This window comes from Pholis gunnellus (genome assembly GCF_910591455.1).
Source record: "Pholis gunnellus genome assembly, chromosome: 21".
In the NCBI taxonomy this organism is placed as follows: Eukaryota; Metazoa; Chordata; class Actinopteri; order Perciformes; family Pholidae; genus Pholis; species Pholis gunnellus.
The window spans coordinates 7807246-7831416 of record NC_136548.1 but is presented as its reverse complement, the minus strand read 5'-3'; the positions used below and the strand labels follow the sequence as shown (position 1 = coordinate 7831416).

General features: G+C 43.7%; 4 protein-coding genes across 6 annotated transcripts; 2 read left to right on the top strand and 2 right to left on the bottom strand.

The window, feature by feature from the left end:
- The first annotated feature begins 719 nt into the window (after positions 1–719).
- On the top strand, positions 720–7875 carry LOC306712940 (WD repeat domain phosphoinositide-interacting protein 1-like). Of its 2 annotated transcripts, none has more exons than XM_079182428.1 (12): positions 720–1113; positions 2501–2583; positions 3127–3293; positions 3417–3513; positions 4178–4275; positions 4387–4479; positions 4565–4635; positions 5124–5231; positions 5663–5827; positions 5929–6036; positions 6182–6321; positions 6588–7875. In XM_079182428.1, the coding sequence occupies exons 1-12, from the start codon at positions 1028–1030 to the stop codon at positions 6707–6709; spliced, it is 1338 nt and encodes a 445-aa protein (XP_079038554.1). In that variant the 5' UTR covers positions 720–1027; the 3' UTR covers positions 6710–7875. The 2 variants fall into 2 exon arrangements, with proteins under 2 accessions (XP_079038554.1, XP_079038553.1); XM_079182427.1 differs by having other exon boundaries at positions 3124–3293.
- Positions 7876–8070: 195 nt separating this feature from the next.
- On the bottom strand, positions 8071–15554 carry arsg (arylsulfatase G). 2 transcript variants are annotated; one of them, XM_079182425.1, is made up of 11 exons: positions 15401–15554; positions 13983–14222; positions 13511–13746; positions 11323–11440; positions 10609–10755; positions 9657–9871; positions 9470–9550; positions 9254–9362; positions 8899–9019; positions 8710–8800; positions 8071–8588 (listed from the first exon to the last, which is right to left on the bottom strand). In XM_079182425.1, the coding sequence occupies exons 2-11, from the start codon at positions 14207–14209 to the stop codon at positions 8308–8310; spliced, it is 1626 nt and encodes a 541-aa protein (XP_079038551.1). In that variant the 5' UTR covers positions 14210–14222; positions 15401–15554; the 3' UTR covers positions 8071–8307. The 2 variants fall into 2 exon arrangements, with proteins under 2 accessions (XP_079038551.1, XP_079038552.1); XM_079182426.1 differs by having other exon boundaries at positions 8980–9019.
- On the top strand, positions 15143–20917 carry LOC306712938 (monocarboxylate transporter 7-like). Its single transcript, XM_079182424.1, has 6 exons — positions 15143–15269; positions 16718–16958; positions 17051–17194; positions 17329–17457; positions 18303–19295; positions 19983–20917. Exons 2-6 carry the CDS (start codon positions 16721–16723, stop codon positions 20264–20266), a joined length of 1788 nt encoding a protein of 595 aa, XP_079038550.1. The 5' UTR covers positions 15143–15269; positions 16718–16720; the 3' UTR covers positions 20267–20917.
- An 88-nt stretch (positions 20918–21005) lies between these two features.
- Positions 21006–24126, bottom strand: amz2 (archaelysin family metallopeptidase 2). Its single transcript, XM_079183030.1, has 7 exons — positions 23989–24126; positions 23258–23546; positions 22774–22947; positions 22563–22691; positions 22091–22254; positions 21764–21940; positions 21006–21442 (listed from the first exon to the last, which is right to left on the bottom strand). Exons 2-7 carry the CDS (start codon positions 23544–23546, stop codon positions 21320–21322), a joined length of 1056 nt encoding a protein of 351 aa, XP_079039156.1. The 5' UTR covers positions 23989–24126; the 3' UTR covers positions 21006–21319.
- Between the last annotated feature and the right edge of the window lie 45 nt (positions 24127–24171).

Here is a 24171-nt window from a genome sequence, read left to right as displayed (position 1 = left end):
TAATTAATAAAGATAGGCTACATAAAGGGTTTGTCTTGGCCTAATATATGTATACTATTTCAGGGAAACTATTTAGATAGATAGATAGATAGATAGATAGATAGATAGATAGATAGATAGATAGATAGATAGATAGATAGATAGATAGATAGATAGATAGATAGATAGGATATTTGATTAATCTCGCAAGGGGAATTTGTTTCGCTACAGCAGCATTTATGGTACAGGTAAAACAATAAAAATAAGAGTAAATAATATTAAATATAAAAATGTAACACCTGTATTTGGGTAAGCTACGTAAACATAAACGTATAAATTAATTAATTAATTAATATACGTAAAGGCAAGTTTTAACATAAACAAAAATATATATATATATATATATCACCAGAATATCTTTGTGGAGCAGTTGCACATCTCTCCCAGGGTCGTTGGTGTGTCGCTGCTCGAGCGAGCGGTAAGAAAAGCTTGATACGTGGCTCGTCCAATGAAATCATGAAAACAATTCCTCGTGACAAGACTGAACGTGTAATTAGCCAATCAACCGCCTTTTCCGCTAAATGGGCGGCTCTTGTTTTATTGGCAACTTTTGTGCCAAATCAACAAGAGGCTTTAAACGGCTCGACCAATGGAAACGCCGGAAAGGAGGGCTAACATGTTGCCACCAGCCAATCAGGATGCACCTCAAATTGACGCATCCACCCATCAGCTGTTTTTGTTTTGCCGTGTGGATATTGGAAGTTAATAACACAATAACAACAGTGTCGACCGACTCAAGTGGAACGGCTCTTGAAGGAGGTGTCATCGTTGATCTTGTATCCTGTTTCAATCTGGGGTAGTTGACTCGGTGTGTGATGTGTGCCATCTGAGTCGGTCTCGCCCGGACATTCCTCTCCCCGAAGAGTGTGAGCGTGGCGCTTGGAGTCGGGGGGCAGAGGTGGGGGAAGCGGGTTCCGGCGGGGAATCGACCCGAGCCCAAGGCCAACCAAACTCGGCCGGCAGGAGGAGAGGGAATTCGGCGGCTCCGATGGAGTCCCAGGAGTCCCAGGACGCAACGGACGGCACCGATCTGCAGCGAGCCTTCATCTGCGCCTCGTTTAACCAGGACACCACGTAAGCGACCTGCGGGCCGGGCTCAGCTTGAACTCAAATCTCCTTACTGCACCTGACTGTTGCATCATTATGTACAGTCGCATGTCTATACCCCGGTTTGTTTTCTGTCACGCTTGGTAATAACGCCAACAATCAGGGAGTCGTGTGTGTGTGTGTGTGTGTGTGTGTGTGTGTGTGAGTCCAAACTGAAACCAAGAGCTTCTGCAGGCATGACAACTTCTAGATTAGTTAAGCGAAGTAGGCCCGTTGAACATTAAACTAGACAATTAGTAACCAAACTTCTATCTGTTGTGTAATAAGACACGGCTTAATGCAATCGATTGAAAACAGCATTGTCTCATGCAAGTTTCCATCTTACCTCCTTCTGGGCACCAGTTAATAGACCATAATAGGTTCATATTCAGGTTATAGCAATATTATTGAAGGCAACTTTACAGTCAGAGGTCCCTGTGTCATTTTCTTTTTACTCTCCAATAATTTCGACGACTCACACCTGTGTTATAGATGTCCACTGACCCATGTTTAGGGTTTATTAACTATAACAGATAAATCCAGGAGAACACTTGTCCCCTTACATACACATAGCATGTGTAAGCAGGTGGACAAACAGTCAACAGTCGTATCTCTTTGTCATCGTGTTTGTTCAACTTCAAGATAAGATAAGGCAAGCTTCTTTGAGGGGGGGGGGGGTATTAATAGATTTCAATGGGAGCTGCGTTACAGCAATATGAGATAGTCTAGAAGAAATCATGTCACAGATGACGACCCTCCTCGGATGAGGGTAAAGCCTGGATCTGACCTGGTGACCGCCTCCTGTCAGTAACAGACATACATTGGCCTCATGCTACTACTCGACCACGGCGATTGATGGTTCAGTTATCAATAGCGTAAAGAAGTCCCCTCAGCTCATGCGACTGTAAGTTTGATCATGACAGTCATTAGAGCCAGTGGCATATAACATCCATTACATAGATTTGAGGAGATTTTAGCCCGTTTTGTGCAGTGCCACAGTCAGGATTGAACATGCGTGTGTGCAGTGGATCATTTTATTCTTTTCAAGAGCAAGCAATTCCTTTTAACCAAATCCATTCACTAATCTGTTCCATACCAAACAAATACAAATGCTTCTTTGGGATTATTTTACTGCAACAATAGGAGACTTTATGTGTATTAAAATGTTGACAGCAAATGTTGGTATTTTGTGTGTGTGTGTAACCTGTGTGACAGCAAATATAACACATCAGAATCCACATGGAAACAGTTCAGGATCTTTTTTAAAACAATGTCATTGAAAATGGTAATTAAAGTGTTACCAATGTGTGTTTCACCTTGTAACAATGGTGGATGTGGCCGGTAAGATAATCAGTTTGTTGTGTTTATATTGTAGTTCTCTGTCAGTGGGCACCAAGACCGGCTACCGCCTCTTCTCAGTCACTGCTGTGGACAAACTGGACTGCATCCATGAGGGAGGTAAGATGGACACTGTACCCCACTCTCTGCAGTACTCCTTAAAAGTTAAAGTGACAGGAAGTGTATCGTGTCTTACAATGCAGACACATCTACAAATCCAGTACATTGTGCCACCGAAGCGTCCCCCGCCCCAAGGCGACATTACTGCAGAGTGATAGAAGTCTACTCAGTGTTATTTGAGCTGTGGTCTGGTTCACTTTGGTCATACAACGGCTCAGAGAGGCCGCACGCAACATGTTTGCTCTTCTGCATGCAGAGGGTCAACACAGGAAATGTTGTAATCCCCAATAGCAACAATGAAAGAGAAAGTTTGAAGGAAGTGTGAGCTCGATAATGCACTCCCTGTCGAGGGAGTGGCAGTTTCTATTCAAGTGGAGCTAACGTGGTTTGGTAGCTGAGCACGATAGCAGTAAAGCCATTGTCATTTGTAATTTAAGTACAGAAGGTATTGTATTTGCATTCACTGCACCGGTGATATGGCTTTTTCTGAGTAAAAGTATGCGATCCGTATCCAAGGTCTTTCACTCGTCCCTCTCCCAGTAGAGTGTCCGGACGTTTACATCGTGGAGCGACTGTTCTCCAGCAGCCTGGTGGTGGTGGTCAGTCTGTCCATGCCACGGCGAATGAACGTTTACCACTTCAAGAAAGGCACCGAGATTTGCAACTACAGCTACTCCAACAACATCCTCTCCGTCCGGCTCAACAGACAGGTAAAAAAAAAACGGGAAACGGATCTTTCTCTACCTGTAATCTTCGAAAAGCTGTTCTGGATCGTGCGACGTTATATTTTATTCATTTATGTTGATCTCTCCGTCTGTCACTGTTACCTCAAGCGGCTGGTGGTGTGCCTGGAGGAATCGGTCTACATCCACAATATCAAAGACATGAAACTACTCAAAACCCTGCTGAACACACCCACCAACCCCACAGGTACACTCAAGCTGTTCTACAGATATCTGTGTACAGACCATGTAAAAAAAAGTGTGCACATTGATTCCTATAGAGCGCGACCAAAATCTTAATTACCTCACTTTGAAGCAACAATATGCAACTTTTACTGAATAGAGGCCACTGTGGCCACAAGTGACATGTACAGGATAATGCTGAATGCTGTCACACATAGTGTAACAGTAGCACAAGCAGAGAGGAGTCCTAAAGCCAGCATTACTGACTCAGCAATGTCAGTTGTAGAAGACCTTTGCTAATATTAGCCACGTTAAGCTACTGGCCACACCGGCACCATTTGAATGTGCTATTTATTCGCTCAGAACGTGCATAGCGTTGCTTTAAAGCTACTTGCGAGGGTGCACAGTGCCAATGTAGTCTTATATTTAAAGATACTCAAACCATGCATTTGCAGAAAAATAATTAAGTTCACTCAATATTGTGTTGACATGCATAGTTTGCTTGATGTGGGAGTTTTCAGGACCATACTTGACAAATAATAGACCCTCACAGATGGCACGTGTGTTGCTCCATTGTGAAGCAACTGGCAAATACTTACTTTGCATACTTTATAAGAATAAAAGAGAGGAAAATCAAAACAAAGAAGAAAGAGAAGAGTGCCTTAATCCTCCGCCGTGCTCCCTTGTAGGCCTTTGCGCTCTCTCCGTCAACCACAGTAACTCCTACCTGGCGTACCCTGGCAGCGCCACCATCGGAGAGATCACCGTCTACGATGCCAACAACCTGGTGAGGCGACATTGAACTCGTAACAGAGCAGCAAAGCAAAGCAAAAACATTGCAGCTGTTGTCGTGTCTCTTTAAAAAGGAGGTTTAAAATAAATGTATTTGCCCCTTCAGAGCACCCTGACGCTGATCCAAGCCCACGACAGTCCCCTGGCGGCCCTCACCTTCAACGGCTCTGGCACCAAACTGGCCAGCGCTTCAGAGAAGGTGAGGACTCCTTCTTTCTTTCTTTTTATCCCTCCTTCTGTTTCATCGCCCACCGGCCTCCGTCTGACCACTTCCTCCTCTACAGGGCACCGTTATCAGAGTCTTCAGCGTTCCTGAAGGACAGAGGCTGTTTGAATTCCGCAGAGGCATGAAAAGGTTAGCGCTCACAATTTCGTCCTGTATTTCAACAAGAAAGTATTAACAAAGCACACTGTGGACAAGATGATTCATGGGGGTTGCGTGCCAGAGACGACAGAGAGGTGACAGAAGGTCAGCAGTTTAAATGACACCTCCTATTGCTCAACAGTTACCGTTCAGGTTAGTAAGACAACTCCTGCTGCTCAGTAGCCAATGGTAGTTTGTTGTGAATGCACTGTGCCGCTTCCATTGTCAGCGACCGAGTATCAGGGATTGGGACATTGTGATTAAGACAAGGACGAAACAGTAGACTCAGAGAGGCTGTTTTCACACACATGCACACAGTAGGTGCCGTGTAAAAACATGGACAAATGTCTACATTTGGGCTAATTGTGGTCTGGTGGATGAGTATATTTTTTAAATCAATCATGTGTCATGTATTTTTCAATAGAAATGTACATCTAATCACAACTGTTTCACCCTTTTCCGTCTCTCGTCGGTGTCAGATATGTTAGCATCAGTTCATTGTCCTTCAGCGCCGACGCCCAGTTCCTGTGCGCCTCCAGCAACACTGAGACGGTCCATATCTTTAAACTGGAGCAGCACAGCCCCAGGTACACACACACACACACACACACACACACACAATTAATAATTCACTGCTTTGTTTTCTGTCAATCAATTACTTACTTGACTAACTAGCTTAGAAATAGTGTGATGATGAAGCTGGTACTTTCATCCAGATCAAAATAAAGTTATTTGCAGACTTTAAAAACAAGAAATACCTCTGGTAAAATAATACTAATACTAATACTATTATTACAGTAACAAGGGATTCCTCTGTGTTAAAAGTCTGCTTCCCACGCATTGTCCTTTTCTGAACCTTGCATGGTTCAGAAAAGGACAATGCGTGGAAGGACCAGCACCCTCTGCTGTATTTCTGATGTAAAGCAATCCAGTAGTGGCTTACTATGTAAAAATCCAGTATCACAGAAAGAAATCTGAATGTCTCCAGTGGTGATTAACTTCTGTTGTTTCCTTCCAGTCAAGACGAGGAGTCTCCCACATGGTCAGCGTACATGGGCAAAATGTTCACAGCGGCCAGCACCTACCTGCCCACCCAGGTGTCCGACATGATGCATCAGGACAGAGCCTTCGCCACAGTGCGACTCAACATGTTCGGCCTGAAGAACATCAGCGCCCTCGCTACGTAAGGCAGCGCGAGACGGGAGAGGGATGTTTTTCTTTCAGAGGTGTGTTTATGTGTTGTAAATGCACGTTGTGTTTTTTTTTTGGCGTTTCGCTTGTCAGGATTCAGAAGCTCCCTCGCCTGCTGGTGGCGTCCTCAGACGGGTGTCTCTACATTTATAATGTGGATCCACAGGACGGAGGCGAGTGCGTCCTGATCCAAAAGCACAGGTGTGTACGTCTTAGTGGGCTGCATCATGCGTGGATGTCAAACATATCATAACTTCTTTTAGTTTTTTTGCAGATTGCAGCTGTAGGCTTGTTTTCTCACAGTGAGTCGGGTGTTGTGATGCCTTTGTCTTCTCTGTCCGTGCAGGCTGTTTGACTCCAGCGAGGAGCAGGTGGAACAGAAGGAAGAGGAGGATCCGGAGGATGTCTCTCCCCAACCAGCCAGCCAATCATACGCTGCCACTGTGGCTCTCCCTTCAACCCCACCCTCCTCCACCACTCTCATGGGTACAGCACTCCTAATCAAAACCTTTCCAAGATTCTTAACTTGATACTTCTCAGTTACTTCTACCATGCACTATATTACTCTAGCTCTTATACTATATGTCTGAGGTGTTAAATATTGTTACACAACTCCAGAAAGTTGTTATAAACACAATAACAAATAAATATGTTCTTCAAATTAGTTTTTATCTTAGAAATGGTTTCCTCAAAACTTCTCAAATGGCTCCTGGCCACAAAGACCTTCTTTTCCTCCTCCCTTCTCTCCCCAGGTTACTCTGAGGAAGGAGGAGCCCAGAAGGGCGAGGTCATCCCAGAGCACGAGTTCGCCGAGAGCCCCGTCTGTCTGGACGACGAGAACGAGTTCCCTCCGTTCGGCAACCAGAGTAATTGACCAAACCCCCTCTCTCACGAAACATCCAATCCAACCCCTGCATAACAATCAGACTGTTTCAAGCAGGGAGTTGGACAAAACTATTCCTCTGTTGAGACATGGTGACACCCCCCCCACCCTTCCACGTGTACCCCTGCTGGCCTAGGGTCAAATCCTGCCAGAATGTTACTTCCTGGTGTTTCTGTCTTCTGCGTCCCTCTCACTTTTTGTAAGGAATAAAGAAAAAAAAAGAAAAAAAAACACGTAAAAAGGGGTACGGTCCACATTCACACTATATTAGACAGATTGAAACTGTCCAAGAGTCCCACTGTTAACTCCCATGTTACGCCATTAACAACAGTGTTAAACCTTTTATTTTATATATATATATATAGAAACCCTGACAACACAATGATGTTATTGTTGCACAATATTATCATGGTAGCAATCAGATGTACATGTGATTGATCTGGCAGAGTGTGCCGACTGAATATATCAAGGTAGTAGAGGAGACGACAGGCGGGCCTGGCCTGAAGTAAACATGGGCCAGATTCACAAAAAGCACCTGAAAGTCAATAATAAAGGACATGTTTGCCAGGCCTGAGGAATGTTATCAATGGGCATTAAATGTGTCACCCCTCAACAAAGTGGGAGCAGTCGTTCACTCAAGAAGGAAAAGATGCAAGTATAATATGACTTGCAGATGCAGCTGTCATACTAATTATGGTAGCGCTAGATGAGACTAAACACCTGCAGAGTCACAAATGTAACCTGATAACAAATATGTGGGGGGAGTCATCCGCTAACTGTGAAACGCTCGATGGTGAAAGCTGTACACGGCGAAGTTACAGGTCCTTGAATTTCAGTGATACCCTGATATTTGTATTTACTATAAATGATGCTGAAAACAGTATGTTAACATGCAAGTTATTTTTACTTTGATGTATGAAATATTCTTTTGCAAAATGTTTTTAAGTATTACACATCAACGCATAGACCTACCAATGCGTAAATATATATTGAGGATTTTTATTGTGTGTATAATGTATATATAACATTTATATATAGTACTGTTGTAATAAGTAACATGGTAATGCCATTTGATTTGCCAAAAGGTGGCACTGCTAGGACACCCGTACGCTGCATTGAGCTGTTTAATACTGGACATTGACACCAGAGACTCATTAAAGCTGAGAAGTGATTCAACCTCTGCATGGTGTAGTTCTGATTTTTTATTTTTTTTACTAGCATCATTTGTATTGATAATGTTTAAATCCTTCATTACATCTCATAGAATATCCAACAAATCACAACAACGAAGCTAACCTTTGGACAACGACAAACATTAATTCATGAATTGCACTGCAACGAATTGATTTATAAATTGTAATTTTGTCTTTACTGATCTCACAATCCCAACTGGTCACAGTTCAGCCGCCTGCAACTCTTTGCTCTCTGCTTGTTTGCACATCTCTGCTGCTTCTTGACAAAAAAAATGTCAAAAACAGCTGAACACATCTGAAGGAGATATTTGTCTCCACGTCTGTTTGCGTCGTCTGTGGGCTTCTCTTTCAGCCTATTGTGTGTGTCTGTGTGTGTGTGTGTGGTTTCCCCACCCCTCAGCCCAGTGTGTGGCAGCGGCACACAGCCTGTGTTGGGTCACAGCAGGGCGCTGCTGATGCGTCTGTGCTGTAGTCTGCGCTGGACACGGACTCGTCGGTGGCAATGTCCCACAACAGCTTCTCCCTCCCGCGGGCGACCTTCTCCGCTATCGCCTGGTATTCCGGTGTCTCAACACCCAGGGGTGTTTCCTCCGCCTCGTCGCGCTCCAAATCGAATATCAACGGCGGGTCGTGGAGTTGCTGCCTTCCTGTTGCACCGCCACACGCCTCAGCTGCACCTGCAAAGAAAAGGGGGACGTGTGTACAACATAACAAGCCGCGCTGCAGAGACACGTTAATAAGACTGTAATGTAGTGTGACTGTTTTTTCCACTGTGGACACGTACAGTCTGACTTGTACCTGTGATGTAGAAAGCTTTGTGTGTCTCTGTTCGAACTGTCTGCAGGTCACCAAAGTTCCCCGCAGCCCCACTGTTAGGGTGGAACAGAAACTACAAGACAGAAGAGAAGAACTTGTGTCTGCAACAAGGAACCCAATCCACGACCCCCGCAGACAGTACGGGGAAATGATACAAAATCTACTTCGTACCTCATGACCAGTCTGTTGACCGTGCAGGAAGATATTTGTGGCGTCAATGCCATCGTAACGCCTGTCTAAGGGGGGAGTTACCTCTGCCAGGGACAGAAGGGTTGGGAAGATGTCCATTCCGCTGCAAGAGGACGTAAAGAGGAGAGGAGAAGACTGTTTTGTGTCATGCGATCTTAAATTTAGTCAAAAATCTTTCACCTGCTGGTGGCACTAGAGGAAAAGTCAAAGAATCACCAAAACCATTAGGATTCATCCTTTGACCATGAAGCTCTTTTACCAAGTGTCATGGCAATCCATGCAATCGTTGTAAACATATTTGAATAAAGGACAAAAGAATGCAGTAGTCATGGGGTACCTGAGCAGGGCAAAGTTGGTGGTATTTGCAGGAATCCTCCCGGGCCAATAAGCCACTGTTGGCACCCTGTGACCTCCCTCCCAGGTGGTCTGCTTAGCCGAGCCTCCGCCTAACACAGCGGGCAAAAGATGTACCAGTGTGTACAGTATCAATCCCCCTCATAAAGCATGCATGAAAAGAGTTTAGAATTTCTCAGGATGTCTATTTTTTTTATACCTCTGCTGGTCTGCCACTTTCCCACGAAAGGTCCCGCACTTCCTGCATACTGGCACTTCTTTTCCCAAGGACCGTTGTCACCTAAACACAACGCGCACACATAAGACAGTGTTTACGGCTATTTCCAGGACAACCGTTACAACCGGTAGTGTGGGAGAGCAGACATAATCCATCGGAGCAGACTGACCAGTGAACCAGATGAGAGTATTGTCTTTGTCTGCGGCATCGGAGGCGCTCTTTACCGCCCCCACCAGGCCGTCCATCTCTCGCAGGCTTGCGGCGTACACTTCGGCGTCATCTGGGCGACGGGTGGTGGCAGAGGCATCTGGGGGGAGCGGAGGGGCCAGGGGCACGTGCATGTGAGCCAGCGCTATGTAGAGGAGATAGGGCAGTCCTCGCTCCCTGCAGAGACAATCAATAATGTGACGCCCTGTCAGAGAACTTCAATGATGTGTGCAACTTAACGCAATAACTAATTTATTTCTTATTTGCTAATGTTCAGTAGCTTGCATACATACGATACTGGCACCCCCCCCCCCCCCCCCAACATGACATTTAGAATTTTGTTTAACTACATTTTGCAGTATTTTGATAAATCTAAAGTTATACAGTACATTTTGTAGATTCAATCATGAAACATATTCTGTGTGGCATTCATAGTGCATGAATCCTGTTTCCAGGATGATTGAAAAGCTGAAGTGAATTGCCAGATTTACTTGCCCGATGTGGCATTTTACTAGCCCCAGGAAAACGGGCAATCCTTATCGTTGAGCCCCAGCTTAATTAAACACCCAGGTGGCATAATTATTCAGTAAAAGGTGAGCTCACGCCCCCTTCGTTCATGTGTATCTGCACTGCAGCAGCCTGTCAAACTCAAACAGAAACACTTATGATCAACAGCTACGTCTGCCATACTGTTTTTAAATATCATATGAAGAAATTGAATCAGTGCAACCTTATGATTTATAAAAACATTATATGCATCTGTATGTAGGCACTATGATACAGTATATTATAGTTACATAGACATTAGACTAGTATTTAGGAAATACGAGAGAGGAGAATGACTTGAAATGCACACGTCAGCAGCCTCATATAAATGTCTGATCGTATTGTGTTTGTTTGCAGCTGTATTGTACCTTGCATTGTGTATAATCCTGGTCGCAGCAGATTTATATTGCTCCGTTAGTGTCCACAGGTCAAGCGGCTGCTCCACAATACTACCGTTTTCAACCAGAGGGAGGCCCAATTTGGAATAACAGCCTCCGTGCACGCTCCTCTCCAATCTAAAGCGTGTGAACAATGGAGAATAATAACACGATACATGTCGTATGTGATTACAGGTTTTGGAATAAGTAGCAGTTGGCACTATTTACCGTAAGTCTTGCTAAGTAGGCTGAGTGGCAGAGTCTGTTTGTGTTTGGTCAGTCATAAACTGATTATGACTCCCAATGCACAAAAACATATAACATGTGCACTCTTCATACTTCGATATCAAAGTTGTATATAATACTATCAGAATGTAGACAGGTAAATTGACTGGAGTATACAAGTGAATTTGACTGTCAAATATAAATATCTTACCAAGATGTATTGTGGTATTGGTATTGTGTGATGTGTATTTAAATGTGTCCCCATATTCTGAATGTATTGTGTTTTTATTACATAGAACGCTCTATATTTTAATTGCACTGTTCATGTAAAAGCCCAACTAGGGAGTTGAAAACTAGCTATCTCTCTGTCCTCATCAGTTGCATGCCCTCTATTATGTGAAATTGCATCGTTCCTTTTAAAAATAAATTAAATTCATTATGTCCAGAGAGCATCATATTTGTTGAAGAAGGAGCACAGACCTGATCACTTGACGCCCAGACGACGAGTCACAGGGAGGGCACTGTGGCAGATCGTATCCAGGTATGTCAGTGCAGCCCATGTCATTACTGTAGGGAATACCAAGGTAGTAGTCGAAGCCTGCCAAAGAGACAACACACATTTACACAATGTTAACAGGAAGAAATATTTCTCAACCAATAATATCGAATGTTTTACTAATATAAGAAAGACATGAAAGCTCCTTTTTTGACCTCGGAAAGAGTCACTTGCACCGTTAATTTGGTGTTTATGTTTAGTCTACCATAGAATACCTCTGAATGACACTATGTGTCTCTGAACTACACTGTGATCAGTTTTCAGGCGCTAAAGCCTGTTTAACAGTTTGTGTGTTCTCACGCAAGCACAAGAGACCACATGTCCATGAATTGACCTCCACCTGGCAGACGAGCTGAACCAGTTCTACTGTGGCTTTGACAGACAATGGGTCAGCCCTGACTCCATCCCCCACAGCTCCATCAACCAGCCCCAGACAACCAGGTCCCCCTCCCCCAGCCCAGGGCCCATGCCTCTGTATCACCCATCCCAATGTCCCCCCCACCCCCCTCCCCAGTGACGACTCTCTCCATTCTGGTGAAAGACGTCAACAGGCTTTTTAAAAAACAAAACCCCCCCAAAGAAGCAGCCGGCCCGGACTCTGTCTCCCCCTCCACCCTGAAGCATTGTGCTGATCAGCTGTCTCCGGTGTTTGCAGACATCTTCAACGCCTCCCTGGAGACATGCCACGTACCAGCCTGCTTCAAGGCCTCCACCATTATCCCCGTCCCCAAAAAAACCAAGGATCACAGGACTCAATGACTACAGGCCTGTCGCCCTGACCTCTGTGGTCACGAAGTCTTTTTGAGCGCCTTGTCCTGTCCCACCTTAAAACCCTCACCGACCCACTCCTGGACCCCCTGCAGTTCGCCTACAGAGCCAACAGGTCTGTAGACGACGCAGTCAACTTGGCCCTTCATTTCATCCTCCAGCATCTGGACTCCCCAGGAACCTACGCCAGGATCCCGTTTGTGGACTTCAGCTCTGCCTTCAACACCGTCATCGCCGTCTTTGCTGCATGACAAGCTCTCCCAGCTGCACGTGCACCGACTCATCACAGACTTCCTGTCCGACAGGAAGCAGCACGTCAAGCTGGGAAGACACGTCTCTGCCTCCAGGACCATCAGCACCGGTTCCCCCCCCCAAGACTGCGTTCTTTCCCCTCTGCTCTTCTCCCTGTACACCAACAGCGAGCAAGAAATCTCTCTGTAAATTTTAATATGTTTCTACTTGCACTGATTGTTGTTGATTGTTAAATGTTAAGCACGTCCCGTCATGTCAAATTCCTTGTATGTTCAACATACCATGGCAATAAAACGGTTCTGATTCTGATTCAAGAGACACATCTGGGATATCCCTATTAACATTACACCCTGGAGCTGTGTACAACAGCATCTGCAAGTGGTAGTGGGGGCTGCTGTTGAGTCAGCTGTAAGCGAAAAAGTCAAGAGCAAGTGTGTCTCCTCTCCGGATACATCTGCAGGGAGTTGTGTCCTTTGTAGTCTTTTCCCTGCAGCGAGGCAGAGGGATTCCCTCGCACACTCCGCGCGGCTACGTCGGCCAAGAAAAACTGACTGACGCCGTGAGACTGAGCTGGAAAGATACATTACAGTGCAACAGGAACAGTACACGTACGCTCACGCCTCATTCTTTTATGTGGCCGACACAAACATTTGTATAACGTTTGAAATTCTTCAACTGTTAAATCAATGCTTGTACATTGCACTGCGCTAGTGTCTCAGCAATTCTTCAATTATTAATAGCACTGATATCATTTTGCACATCCTCAAGGCTGGACTGTGACCTTTGAGCAGTGCTATGTCATACTTTATGATAACCTGATATCCTTTGTTCTTATTTACATAAGACATAGGACAGACACAAAACATAGCTAACAGTAGATAGTCTTATTTGCGCTTCAATTTTGAGTTGTCCATTTCTGTAGGCAATGGAATGTTTATACCCAAAACCAATCTCTATTGATTGGCTGAATAATGAGGGAGGAGTTCAACCACAATTCACACACCTCTGTGAAGTTCCTGCCTCATCTGAGCCTGTTGTGTTACGTTAGGTGCCCAGTGGTTTTTGGGGTATAAATGTCAAGCTGCCCTTTACCTCTGTTAGTTGGACCGTATGGTCCATTGTGGCCGAGGTGCCATTTCCCGACCATGGCGGTGTAGTATCCCGCTTTCTGTAGGAGGCGGGGCAAGGTGACTTCAGACAGAGGCAGGCCGGCCACAGAGCTCACAGCAAAGTTATGAGTCACACCATTTCTCAGGCCGTAGCGGCCTGTCAGGATGGCAGCACGGGATGGGGAGCAGGTTGAGGCGGGAGAATGGAAGTCTGTCAATCTGGAAGAAGTCAGGATTATTTTTAAGGACACTTTACCTTGTTGGCAATTTGAAGGGAATGTCACAGAGGGGGAAAGTATAAAAAACGTCCTGTCGTGTCCTGTGCAGTACAAGCCCTGGAGACTATGATATCAGAGAGGTTAAGTCATAGGATTTTCAACAGACTTTGATAATATGACTTGGAATCTAGAGCTACTTAACAGATCAGGTGTAGAATTAAGGAATAAGTTATCTGCCTTAGTCCTTGCTCGGCCATCAGGTTGAGGTGGGGCGTGTTGTTTGCCTTCTCTTCAGGCCGGTTAGCGTCCAGGTCACCCCAGCCAATATCATCTGCCAGTATGATGATAAAGTTGGGCTTCTTACTGGGCTTCTTCACACTGGCTCCATGTCGGGACACCGTGTGGAGCAGCAGACCACACATCAGCATCCCAGACAAGAGAAACGGGGTGAAACCCGCCACCATTTTGGCTCAAGTTCTGCAAAAGGGTTACGTAGGTTTCATTTATTTAACTTTAGCTTGTCATGTGACAAAGTCAACTAAATGAAATTAAAGTTGTATAAGAAATATATATATATATATATATATATATATATATATATATATATATATATATATATATATATATATATATGACAGTCAGTGAGGGTAGTAAGTAATCCCCGACAGAATAAAGTGAGCACACAATTTATTATAATCATTTAGAAACACTGCTGTAAAATACCATGGAAACAATAAACAAGCCTGTAATCAAGGATTGAGATAAATACCATGTTTCCCTGCCTTAAACCATTTTCTTCCTACAACCTTGTGGGCATGTTAACATACTGACAATGAGGAAGCCATAGGGCGTTGGGTTAATGACCTCGACCGGCCCAACCGGTAATTTGCATCTAGCAGTGTGCCTTCCCTCTTGTTGGCGATATATCAAGCTAAACTTGTGTTACCAGTCATCATTATGCCACAGATTACACATTACCACCACAGACACTTGCACAGGGATCAGCCCTGATACATTTTTTCCAGCCCAAGTACTAAAGCAATTAAAAAAAAGAGATGTCAGCATGTACCATTGAGAAACAAAAACCGTCTGCGGAACAAGTCTGAATTTGATGGTCACTTTAGGAAGATTACTATCTCACCTGCCAGATAGTGGTGGAAAATCTAGTTGTGGGAAGGACCGAATAGAGTCCCTCCCCCACCAGCCATGACCTAAGACCTGTCCCGGTCTACTACTGCCCAGTTAAAGGGGGTTGTGGGGGAGAACTGTCAGTAACCTGATCTCTTAAACCCCCCCCCCCCCCCTCCGGGCATTATCCGGGGGGGGGGGGGGGTGTCCTACAATGTGAGATTGTATGAGGCAGAGCCCCCCCACGCGTGTGTGTTTGCAGACCATGTGCACGTGAGAATGTGTAGGAAAAGTGCATAGGTGCTGCGCGAAACATGGGCGGGGACTACAGCGGGACTCGTGGAGCGAATTGTGGATTTAACAGCGTCATTTCGCTCTGAAAGTAGCTACACGGAGGTGAGACCCGATCAATTTAACAAAAGCTACTTCAAAATATACGAGTATGTTTGCTTTAGTAAAACACTGTATATAGTCGGCACGTGTAGAATTAAATGTATGGCTCAAACAGACGACATAGAAGTACTTACAAAGTGTGTATTTCGCCGGACGCCGGACGCCGGACTGACAGCAATGCGTCAGCCTCGTGATGGTTGGGTCTATTCAGCATTATCCTCCCACCCCTCTCAATTAAGGAAAGACAGATAGTAAATGGTCCTGTTTTAAACTTAAATTATAATCATATTTTTAACAGGACAAGGCAAACATGATCAGACAAAACGTGACTTGTGTGTGTGTTATATAATTGTATCATCATAAAAACAACAAAGGTGTGTGGGGGTTGGATCATAGCCGCACAGACAAGGATCTCTTCTCTCCCCCCCCCCCCCCCCCTTTCCATTTAGCTTTAGGAAATTGATGTTTGTTATAGAATGTAACAACAATTCGATAATATCTATTTCTATTGAAATTATACTTTAAATGTTTTAAAATAAGGAAATGAAGGGAAAAAAGTAGAAAAAAAAGAAACACTTCAAGGAATATGAATTTTAAAGTAAATCCGAACTGTGGACTATTAGCAGTATTCATCCTCTAAGGCAAGCCATTTTAACACTACATCAAACCGGCCCTCTATCTTTAATTACATTTTAGATAATAACATTTCTCCTAGTCAAACTTGTATTCTCGTTTGTCAGAATGGTAATTAAAGATATCCACAATAACATTGTGTAGAGTAGAAATTGTATTTTAAGATATATACAACTTTTATTGTACTTACTTATTTCAAAACTATATTTAAAATATATTTAAATCCATTAAAGTTTAAGTGGCCGTTTTGACATTTAGATAAGATAAGATAAGATAAACCTTTATTAGTCCCGCAGTGGGGACATTTACAGGATCACAGCAGCAAAGTGGACAGTGCACACAAGATACATGGTAAAAAAAACAAGAGCGACAAGTAATATAAATATTAAACAGTAAAGATTTAACAACTAGAGTGGACATAATTGCAGATATCTGTAACCTGTTTCTTCCAATCAAAAAAAGTATTTCAGATATCCACAATGACATTTTTTCTACACACAAATGACATTTCAGATATCCATAACGTCATTCTTCCTAGGAAAAATGATGCCATTCATGTGTATTGGGCTTTCAATTTCGCATATCTACAATTGCATTTTTGATGCCTAGAATGAATATTCTGGATATCTGCAATGTAATTATTCCGAGGAAAAACTATGGCAAGCCATTTTAACATTTAATTGCCAGACTGGATATTCATAACTGTGTTTTGGTGTTTGCATGACTTAATAGATTCACAGCTACATTATTTTGTTTTTGACTTTGGAAAATGTCTTTCCCACTCTGCCAGTCACTCAAACTGTCGTTTGTCTTTACAGGGCATGGCACTGTGTGGAGCTAGGGGGACACGTTTCTTGGGGCCCAATGTGTACCCAGAAGCCCCTGACGGAGGCTGGGGATGGGTGGTGGCTGCAGCATTCTTCGTGGTGGAGGCTTTCACCTACGGCACCATTAAGATCTTCGGCATCTTCCTCCAGGACGTGATGGACGAGTTTGGAGAGACCAACAGTCGGGTCTCCTGGATTGTCTCCATCTGCGTGTTTTGCATGACCTTCAATGGTAAAGTACAGACTATAGATTGAAATGATCACGATGTTGTGAGAGTCACTGTTCCGTTGTCTACACTAAACAACTTTTAATTTAAACCTCAGGTCCTCTCTCCGCTGTGTTGACGAACCGCTTTGGGTTCCAACCTGTTGTTATGATCGGAGGATTAGTCGTTGTCACCGGTACCATTGCAACCAGCTTTACCTGCTCCGTCAATCAAATGTACATCACCTATGGTTTAATTACAGGTATGTAATTGCTTTTTATTCCCTTATCTCCCTATTTGAACATCTACATAAAGCTGCTATTCTTTGAGTTTGCTTTTTAGCGGCTTGTCCGGCTGAATTTCAGTGTAAAAGCTTGAATCTTTTCCACTGTGCAGGTCTGGGCTACTGTCTGACCTTCCTGCCCACTGTGACCATCCTTTCCCAGTATTTCTCACGCCGACGGTCTCTGGTCACAGCCGTGGCCTCCACTGGAGAGTCCCTGTCCATGTTTGCCCTCGCACCAGGTGAGTGCGACGGCCTCCACTGATGTTTTCTGCCCACAGTTGGAGAAGACACGCGTTTGTACGGGGGTTAAGGAAAAGCATGCGACCAATTCGTTTTTTTTTTTAATTTGCAACTCTTTAAGGCTTGTACAGCTTATTCAATGACAGAAAAAGTCGAGGAAAGACTTTTAAATAAAATGTGTTACGAAATATTTTTATTGGAAGACTCCGGGGCTATAAAGGTTAAGTCTGGCAATATCGTACATTTTTCTTACTGTCAAAAATGACCAAGAAAAGACGAAAAACAATCAACTGATATCACTAACAATTAATCCATGTAGTTGTCCAACAACTATTAAAAAACACATCAATAGTCACACTTTTTCTTACTTAACATGAACATGGGCACTGTAGTTTATTTTGAATTATTATAAAAAGTCCGTAACAAATACACACTTTATTCTTGTTTGAATAATCTTCAGCTGTTCTAGGAAATTATTTAGCCTATTTCTAAAATCAAACTATGCAATTTTTACCTGTTTTAAAGCCTATAGTGGGAACCATTGGGCTTAGACTAAGAGCCAAATATTAGTATATTATACTAATTATTATATATTATATTAGTACTTGTATATTATATTTTTAGTCCTTTCATTGGACTTTGCTCGCCTTATCTTGTAATGCAGAGAAACACAGCTAAACGTACCACTGACGGCACCAAGAAGTCATGTCCTCTGTTTCTGTTGTGCATTTCCATAACAGTCTGTATACACAAGTCACATCTCAAACACTCCATACTTATGACCTCATTGTGCATGCAGTTTAATTGATGAATACTCGCTTAAAAGCCTCCTCTTGCCCCTCAGCCTTTTCTGCATTGAGGGACCGTATTGGCTGGCGACATACCATGGCAGTGATAGGAGGTTTGCAGAGCACCATAATAATCGCTGGTGCTCTGCTTCGGCCAATCATTATCAAACCCAGATCGACCGATGAGACAGAGACTGACGAATTGTCCCCCAAGGAGCTGGAAACTCTCAGTACATCAGAAAATGGCAAGGGCATAAACCCAGAGGACTGTAGCATAAACAATACCTCACATGCACAAATAAACTCCCATAGTCCAGACAATGACCTAACCAGAGGCTCTGTGGTCACTGAGGTCTCCAGTGTCCGGTCTCTAAAGGACACAGACGACAGCAGCCCGGAGGAGAAGACGATGTTGCACGAAGAAGCAAGGAAATCTGTGGAAAGCATTGTGGCAGAGATTAGAGAATTTGAAACGGAGGAGAAAAAGAGCGAAGATGCAGAGAAACAAGTGCTGAGAAATGGGGGAATGACATCCGGTGATGAAAAGCCGCCTGCCAAGAAATCCAAACTCCTCGACTTCTCCGTCCTCAGAGAGTGCAGCTTCATTCTCTACTCTCTGTTCGGACTGCTCGCCACGCTCGGCTTCTTCGCCCCTCCGCTATACATCATCGAGCTGAGCGTGAGTCGCGGCGTGGAGCGGGACCTCGCCGCCTACACGCTCTCCATCATGGCTGTGGCGGAGATCTTTGGCCGGCTCTCCATCGGGTGGATCCTGACGCGGGAGTGGTTCAGGAAGCGGAAGCTGCTCGTGCTTCTGGTGTGCGTGATCGCAATGACGGCGGACCTGGTTGGATTCACTCTGGCTGCGGATTTCTACAGCCTGGCTGTGTGCTGCGCTTTATATGGGTTCTTTATGGGAACCATATCATGCAGCCACATCCCCATGCTGGCTGAGGATGACGTGGTGGGCATAGAGAGGATGCCTTCAGCCGCTGGTGTCTATGTGTTCATACAGAGCTTTGCTGGGCTGGCTGGACCCCCACTTGGAGGTAAGAGTCATCTTGCAGTGATAAGTGTATTCTAGATACTGGCTATGGTTTCACTTTACTACAGCTTTTATCTTCTGTACACACAAGGATGATTCAGATATGAATTTCCATCGACTGTATGCACATGTCGCACAGTAAAATCAAGGCTGAAAGATGGAGAGCAAGAGAGAGAGAGAGACAATGAGTTAAAGCAACAGTAACTGCATTAATGCTGTTCTGAGGTCTAGTTTCTAATATTATTGATTTATCATCTTTCTCAGAGGCTTTCTGAGGGAATAGCTGATGTCTGCTTTAAAGAGCTACTCCATCATATAGTACTTCGCTTCTGTAAAGTTAAGGGACTTGCGGAAGACAGATCAACAAAAAGGTGAAAGGCAAAATATCTACACTAAATTCTACATTTCCCATAATGCAGCTCAATGGCTTTTTTTTCTTTTCGTAAGACCTTTCCCTTCTTGTAAGTGTCTTGTGAACTCCACACCTTCAGTTTGTAATACAGGCTTTATGTAAAAAAAATTCAAAGTCGCATCGTCTCCAAGCCCAAAGTGAGATAACCCCGATGACATCACTATGACATCATCGGGGTTATTTTCTCAGCCCGCTGCAGAGCCACAGGAGGCACTAGTTGTACTCCTCGTGACAAGTGAGTTGGTGGAGTGCCCCTTTTTAATTCTCCTCTATCCCCAGGTTTGCTGGTGGATGTGACTCAGAACTATGGAGCCGCCTTCTACTCCTGTGCAGGCGGCATGGGACTTAGTGCCCTGTTCCTGGGTTTGGTAAAGCGTGGCAAGGAAGGATCACTCTGTGGGAGGAGGAATTCCAAACGCCCTGAAGACACACATGAAAGGGAAGGGAACTCTGAGGAACAGAGAGCAGTGAACAAAAGAACCGACAGTCCTCAGGATCACTCTGAAGCAGACGACCAGGCGGAGGCCACAAGAGATGTCCCGGACGTTATACATTTTGCTTGAGCTGATAAGATAGAGTAAAGAGCAATAAAAGAGTGAAGCCATATGAGGGTAAAATGCAGTCTAAAGACTACAGCTGTGAAGTGCTGAAGTGATACAATGAAGAGAAGGACCAAAGATGTTTATGATTGTGCATTTTTTACAACTTTTACTACCTGATCTGTTGTGTCTTACCGTCCTAATGTACCAGACTCTGTTTTATTCTAGAGTCAATGTTCTTAAAATTCTAAATTAGCTTTAAGTGAGTAAAGCTTTCGGTGTAGTCTTGCCTTAACGCGCAGATATATATATATATATATATATATATATATATATATATATATATATATATATATATATAGACATGTTCAAAATGGACTGAGGAAGCTTCAATGGAGGTGCCTCAGTTTTAGATATTCCAGAGGGTAAGACATAACGTTACTTGAACTGCCGGCAAACAATACTGTTACGATGCCAGAAAAACTGTGATGCAAATGTAGCTCTGAGACGAATACATTGCCTGAATTCTGTAACGTGTTATAGAAAATACATAAAGCTCAGGGGATAAAAATGTATCTTTCTAACCAAGAAATGACGATGCAACATTATATTATTACATATATATAACATTGATATGAGAATCAAGCTGTTTTTGTAATGAAAATGTGTTCATAATAAAGCAAGAGTGATCGGAATCACTTAACGTTTAAAGTTTTTATTTTTATAAAAAGCAACTCATTCAACTGCTGTTGTATTTGTCACATTTTGATTTGATATACTTTAAAGTAAAAATATTGTATGTACATATTGCATCTTTAGATCATTTAGATTCAGAAAACTGGAAACACTAGTGCCATTTGACCTTTTTAAATCAATAAAATATACATTATTAAGTCTCTAGTGGGCCCTCTGGTCGTCCGGAAATGAAGTGTAACAGAAAAATGTATCCATGAATATGTCAGAGTTGTTGAAAATATTTCCAGATTTCCTCCAGACTGATGAACAAGTACAATCGTTCATCTTTTTCCCAGCATGTCGAGGGACCTGTTGAGCCACAGTCTGGATGTCTGAAAGGCTTCAGTGGGTTAGGAGAAGTGGGGCACAGACTGACAGGAAGTGGCCTCCTCTGGTCCGGACGTTTGACTCTGATCCCCCTCCATCCAGTGCAGTAAGGCCTGTCGACCACAGTTCAACTTTCACCTAAAGGAAGTGGCCAAAAAGAAACATAAAGGCATCTGATTGTGTCTTTGCATTAATCTGTGATCTGATGTCGTGGTGAGCCGTGATCAAAATGACACAGGAGCGAATATGTACAAATATAATCAAGAGCAGCTCTTTCTAATGAGGTGTAAAGCACCTTTATGTAATCTAATTTGTGTAGATTATACTTGGAAAACTCAGTATGGTTAAAATTCAACCTGTCATGATGGTGGTGCTGTCTTAACTAGGTTATACCACTAAACTGTATGCTATTGTCTACTGTAAAAGATGAATTGTTTTCTATGAAAAACGTTTTTTTACCTTGTATCTTTCAGATATTTTGAAACCGACAGCGACCTGTAGCTTGCGAAGGCAGACGGGACAGAAATCCAGCGGCCTACGGTCAGACTCCTCCAGGTGGTTGGTGCCCTGCATGACACAGCTCAACCACTGGCAATGGTGAATTCCAAACATATGGCCAATCTCATGGGTCATTGTCTGTAAAGAAACATCTTTCATCAGAGTGTTCTGACAAAAAGGTCAGCAGTATTGACAAAGGTACAGGGATGGGAGGACATTGGGCAAGACCACACTCAAAGGTTCAAAGTACAAAAAGTGAATGAGTGGTGGAGAGTGTTTGTTAGAAACCTTGCAGGGTCGCAGCAGCAGGGTGCTGGTGATGGGGGGAGTGTAATATCCGTCAAACACAGAGTAGTCCCCCTGCTTCGGCTGAAGCCTTTTCTTCAGCCTCCCAGCATAACTTGGGCTGTAGAAGTTGTCATCACACCTGGCAAAGCTGAAAACACCCATTCCTGCAAGCAGGGTTGCGGGGATGTAGGTAAGGAAACTAAAATCTCTCCTGGATTGCACGGTTTTTCTTCTAGCACCATCTAGTGGCAGTTCAACCACATTACACCATCAGAGACCACTGATGATAATGAGTATGTGTATGCTTCACTTTGTTAAAAGATATTCCTCAACTACGAAGCAATTTCGACAGCAAATGTACAGTATGTTGAGGTGCATAGTAACGTAATTATTACGAGTGGTCGTCTCTATCATTATTAATCACAGAGAAAGTTATATTTTCTGAGGAAAGGTGTCGTGGTACAAATCTCACCCATGCTGAGAGAAGCCTCTCGGAACACAAAGTTCCAGGAGTCTTTGGGGTAGAGGTCAATCATTGTGATCCCAACAATACAAAAAGCATCTTTTGGTTTCCCATTCCACAGGAATTGTAGCAGGTCCCCTACATTTCACATGAAAACAATAACAAAATGATGCACAGTGAAGGCTAGCTTTAAGTAAAAGTGATGGACTCCCTAACTTACCAGTGAGGATCTGAAGGTTGTGCGAGCTACTGTTGACCCTGAAAGAGCACCCTGTTTCGGGCACAGTGACGGCCGGCAGCAGCTTGACAGAAAGCCTGTAGAAGAAAGCCTGGCAGTATTCTCTGAGCCACTCCACGTACCGGTCTGTCTCGGCCCCCGCGTCCCCAAAGGAACCTACAAGAAACGGTGTAGAACTAAGGTCAGCCAACTATGTAACATGCTGCACAAAACCCAGAACAAATTGTGGATGCCTTATCCATCTGCATAGCTCACAATGTAGTCTGAATGTCTCATCATCTTTTGGTCATTTAGTGACAGGATGGTATGTTTACTTTTACTGCTTAAGGGTTATGAGTTATTGTACTGGCACTCACATATGCACACATGTCCTTTCCTTAAACTGACCGTTATTGTCACAAACACACACTTCACGAGGACTGACAAATACAGAGGCTGTAGCCCCACTAGACACAAACATACGCACCTATGGTTTGAATATAAATGGTATTGTGGCTTGCATTGGGGGTCTTGCGCAAATGGTCTCCGTAGAACTTCTCAAAGTCTTGAGGCTCCTCAGGGTGAGCAGAGACCCAGTCTGAGTCAGAGTGCACTGTGATGGGTTGGAAAAGGGCACTCGGCTGCCCCGGGTGGAATCCTTCCTCCAGAAGATGCCTTTCTTCTTTTGTGTACTTTCTGTACAGCTCAGCTAAGTCCTGACGATTGGAGACCAGAGCTCTTTGCAGTGTCTCCACAGAGTGCCGGATCACCTTCATCTGCAGGAGCGATAGACAGCAGTAGTACGGTTACAATCTTTTGACCCACTACAGCCACCTATGGACTTATGACAAACATGTGATCAATGCCCAGTCATGTGACCTTTATAGCAGCCAAATTGGAGCTTGCTAGGAAAATGTATATGTTACAGAAAATATTAAACACTATAATATACACTAAATATGATGTTGAATGGAAATGTATAAAAGTGTATAAAATGCTACACGAGGAGGGTATATAAAATAACAGAGGTAGCGTTAGTTGCCTACAAGGAAATGTTAATGTGAAAGTAAATAAATCCACACACACACACACACGCACACACGCACACACGCACACACACGCACGCACACACACACACACACACACACACACACACACACACACACACACACACACACACACACACACACACACACACATATACATGTTTGTACATACACTTCCATTCGAGAACCTCTCCTCGACACTCTATCAAAATCCCTCTTTTACGACAAATGAATGGATTTATTCTTCTTTAAAAAAAAGCATAATCTGTTCCAATGTTTAGAAGTAAACGAGTTCACCGTTTTGACACCGGAATCCACTTCCGGTTTGTACTTATTCTGATGACGTCAGGTAAAC

What these genes read in the sequence shown, in the direction of transcription:
- LOC306712940 (XM_079182427.1), top strand. Translation starts at nt 1,028, where the DNA reads ATGGAGTCCCAGGAGTCCCAGGACGCAACGGACGGCACCGATCTGCAG. An exon ending in TCGTTTAACCAGGACACCAC is followed by an intron (nt 1,114 to 2,500) that starts GTAAGCGACCTG and finishes TTTATATTGTAG; the next exon opens with TTCTCTGTCAGTGGGCACCA. An exon ending in CTCCTCCACCACTCTCATGG is followed by an intron (nt 6,322 to 6,587) that starts GTACAGCACTCC and finishes TTCTCTCCCCAG; the next exon opens with GTTACTCTGAGGAAGGAGGA.
- amz2 (XM_079183030.1), bottom strand. Translation starts at nt 23,546, where the DNA reads ATGAAGGTGATCCGGCACTCTGTGGAGACACTGCAAAGAGCTCTGGTC. An exon ending in AGAGGCTTCTCTCAGCATGG is followed by an intron (nt 22,255 to 22,562) that starts GTGAGATTTGTA and finishes CCCTGCTTGCAG; the next exon opens with GAATGGGTGTTTTCAGCTTT. An exon ending in AAATATCTGAAAGATACAAG is followed by an intron (nt 21,443 to 21,763) that starts GTAAAAAAACGT and finishes CACTTCCTTTAG; the next exon opens with GTGAAAGTTGAACTGTGGTC.
- arsg (XM_079182425.1), bottom strand. Translation starts at nt 14,209, where the DNA reads ATGGTGGCGGGTTTCACCCCGTTTCTCTTGTCTGGGATGCTGATGTGT. An exon ending in AGGATTATACACAATGCAAG is followed by an intron (nt 9,872 to 10,608) that starts GTACAATACAGC and finishes TTGTCTCTGCAG; the next exon opens with GGAGCGAGGACTGCCCTATC. An exon ending in GTCAACAGACTGGTCATGAG is followed by an intron (nt 8,801 to 8,898) that starts GTACGAAGTAGA and finishes TCTGTCTTGTAG; the next exon opens with TTTCTGTTCCACCCTAACAG.
- LOC306712938 (XM_079182424.1), top strand. Translation starts at nt 16,721, where the DNA reads ATGGCACTGTGTGGAGCTAGGGGGACACGTTTCTTGGGGCCCAATGTG. An exon ending in GTTTTGCATGACCTTCAATG is followed by an intron (nt 16,959 to 17,050) that starts GTAAAGTACAGA and finishes TTTAAACCTCAG; the next exon opens with GTCCTCTCTCCGCTGTGTTG. An exon ending in GGCTGGACCCCCACTTGGAG is followed by an intron (nt 19,296 to 19,982) that starts GTAAGAGTCATC and finishes CTCTATCCCCAG; the next exon opens with GTTTGCTGGTGGATGTGACT.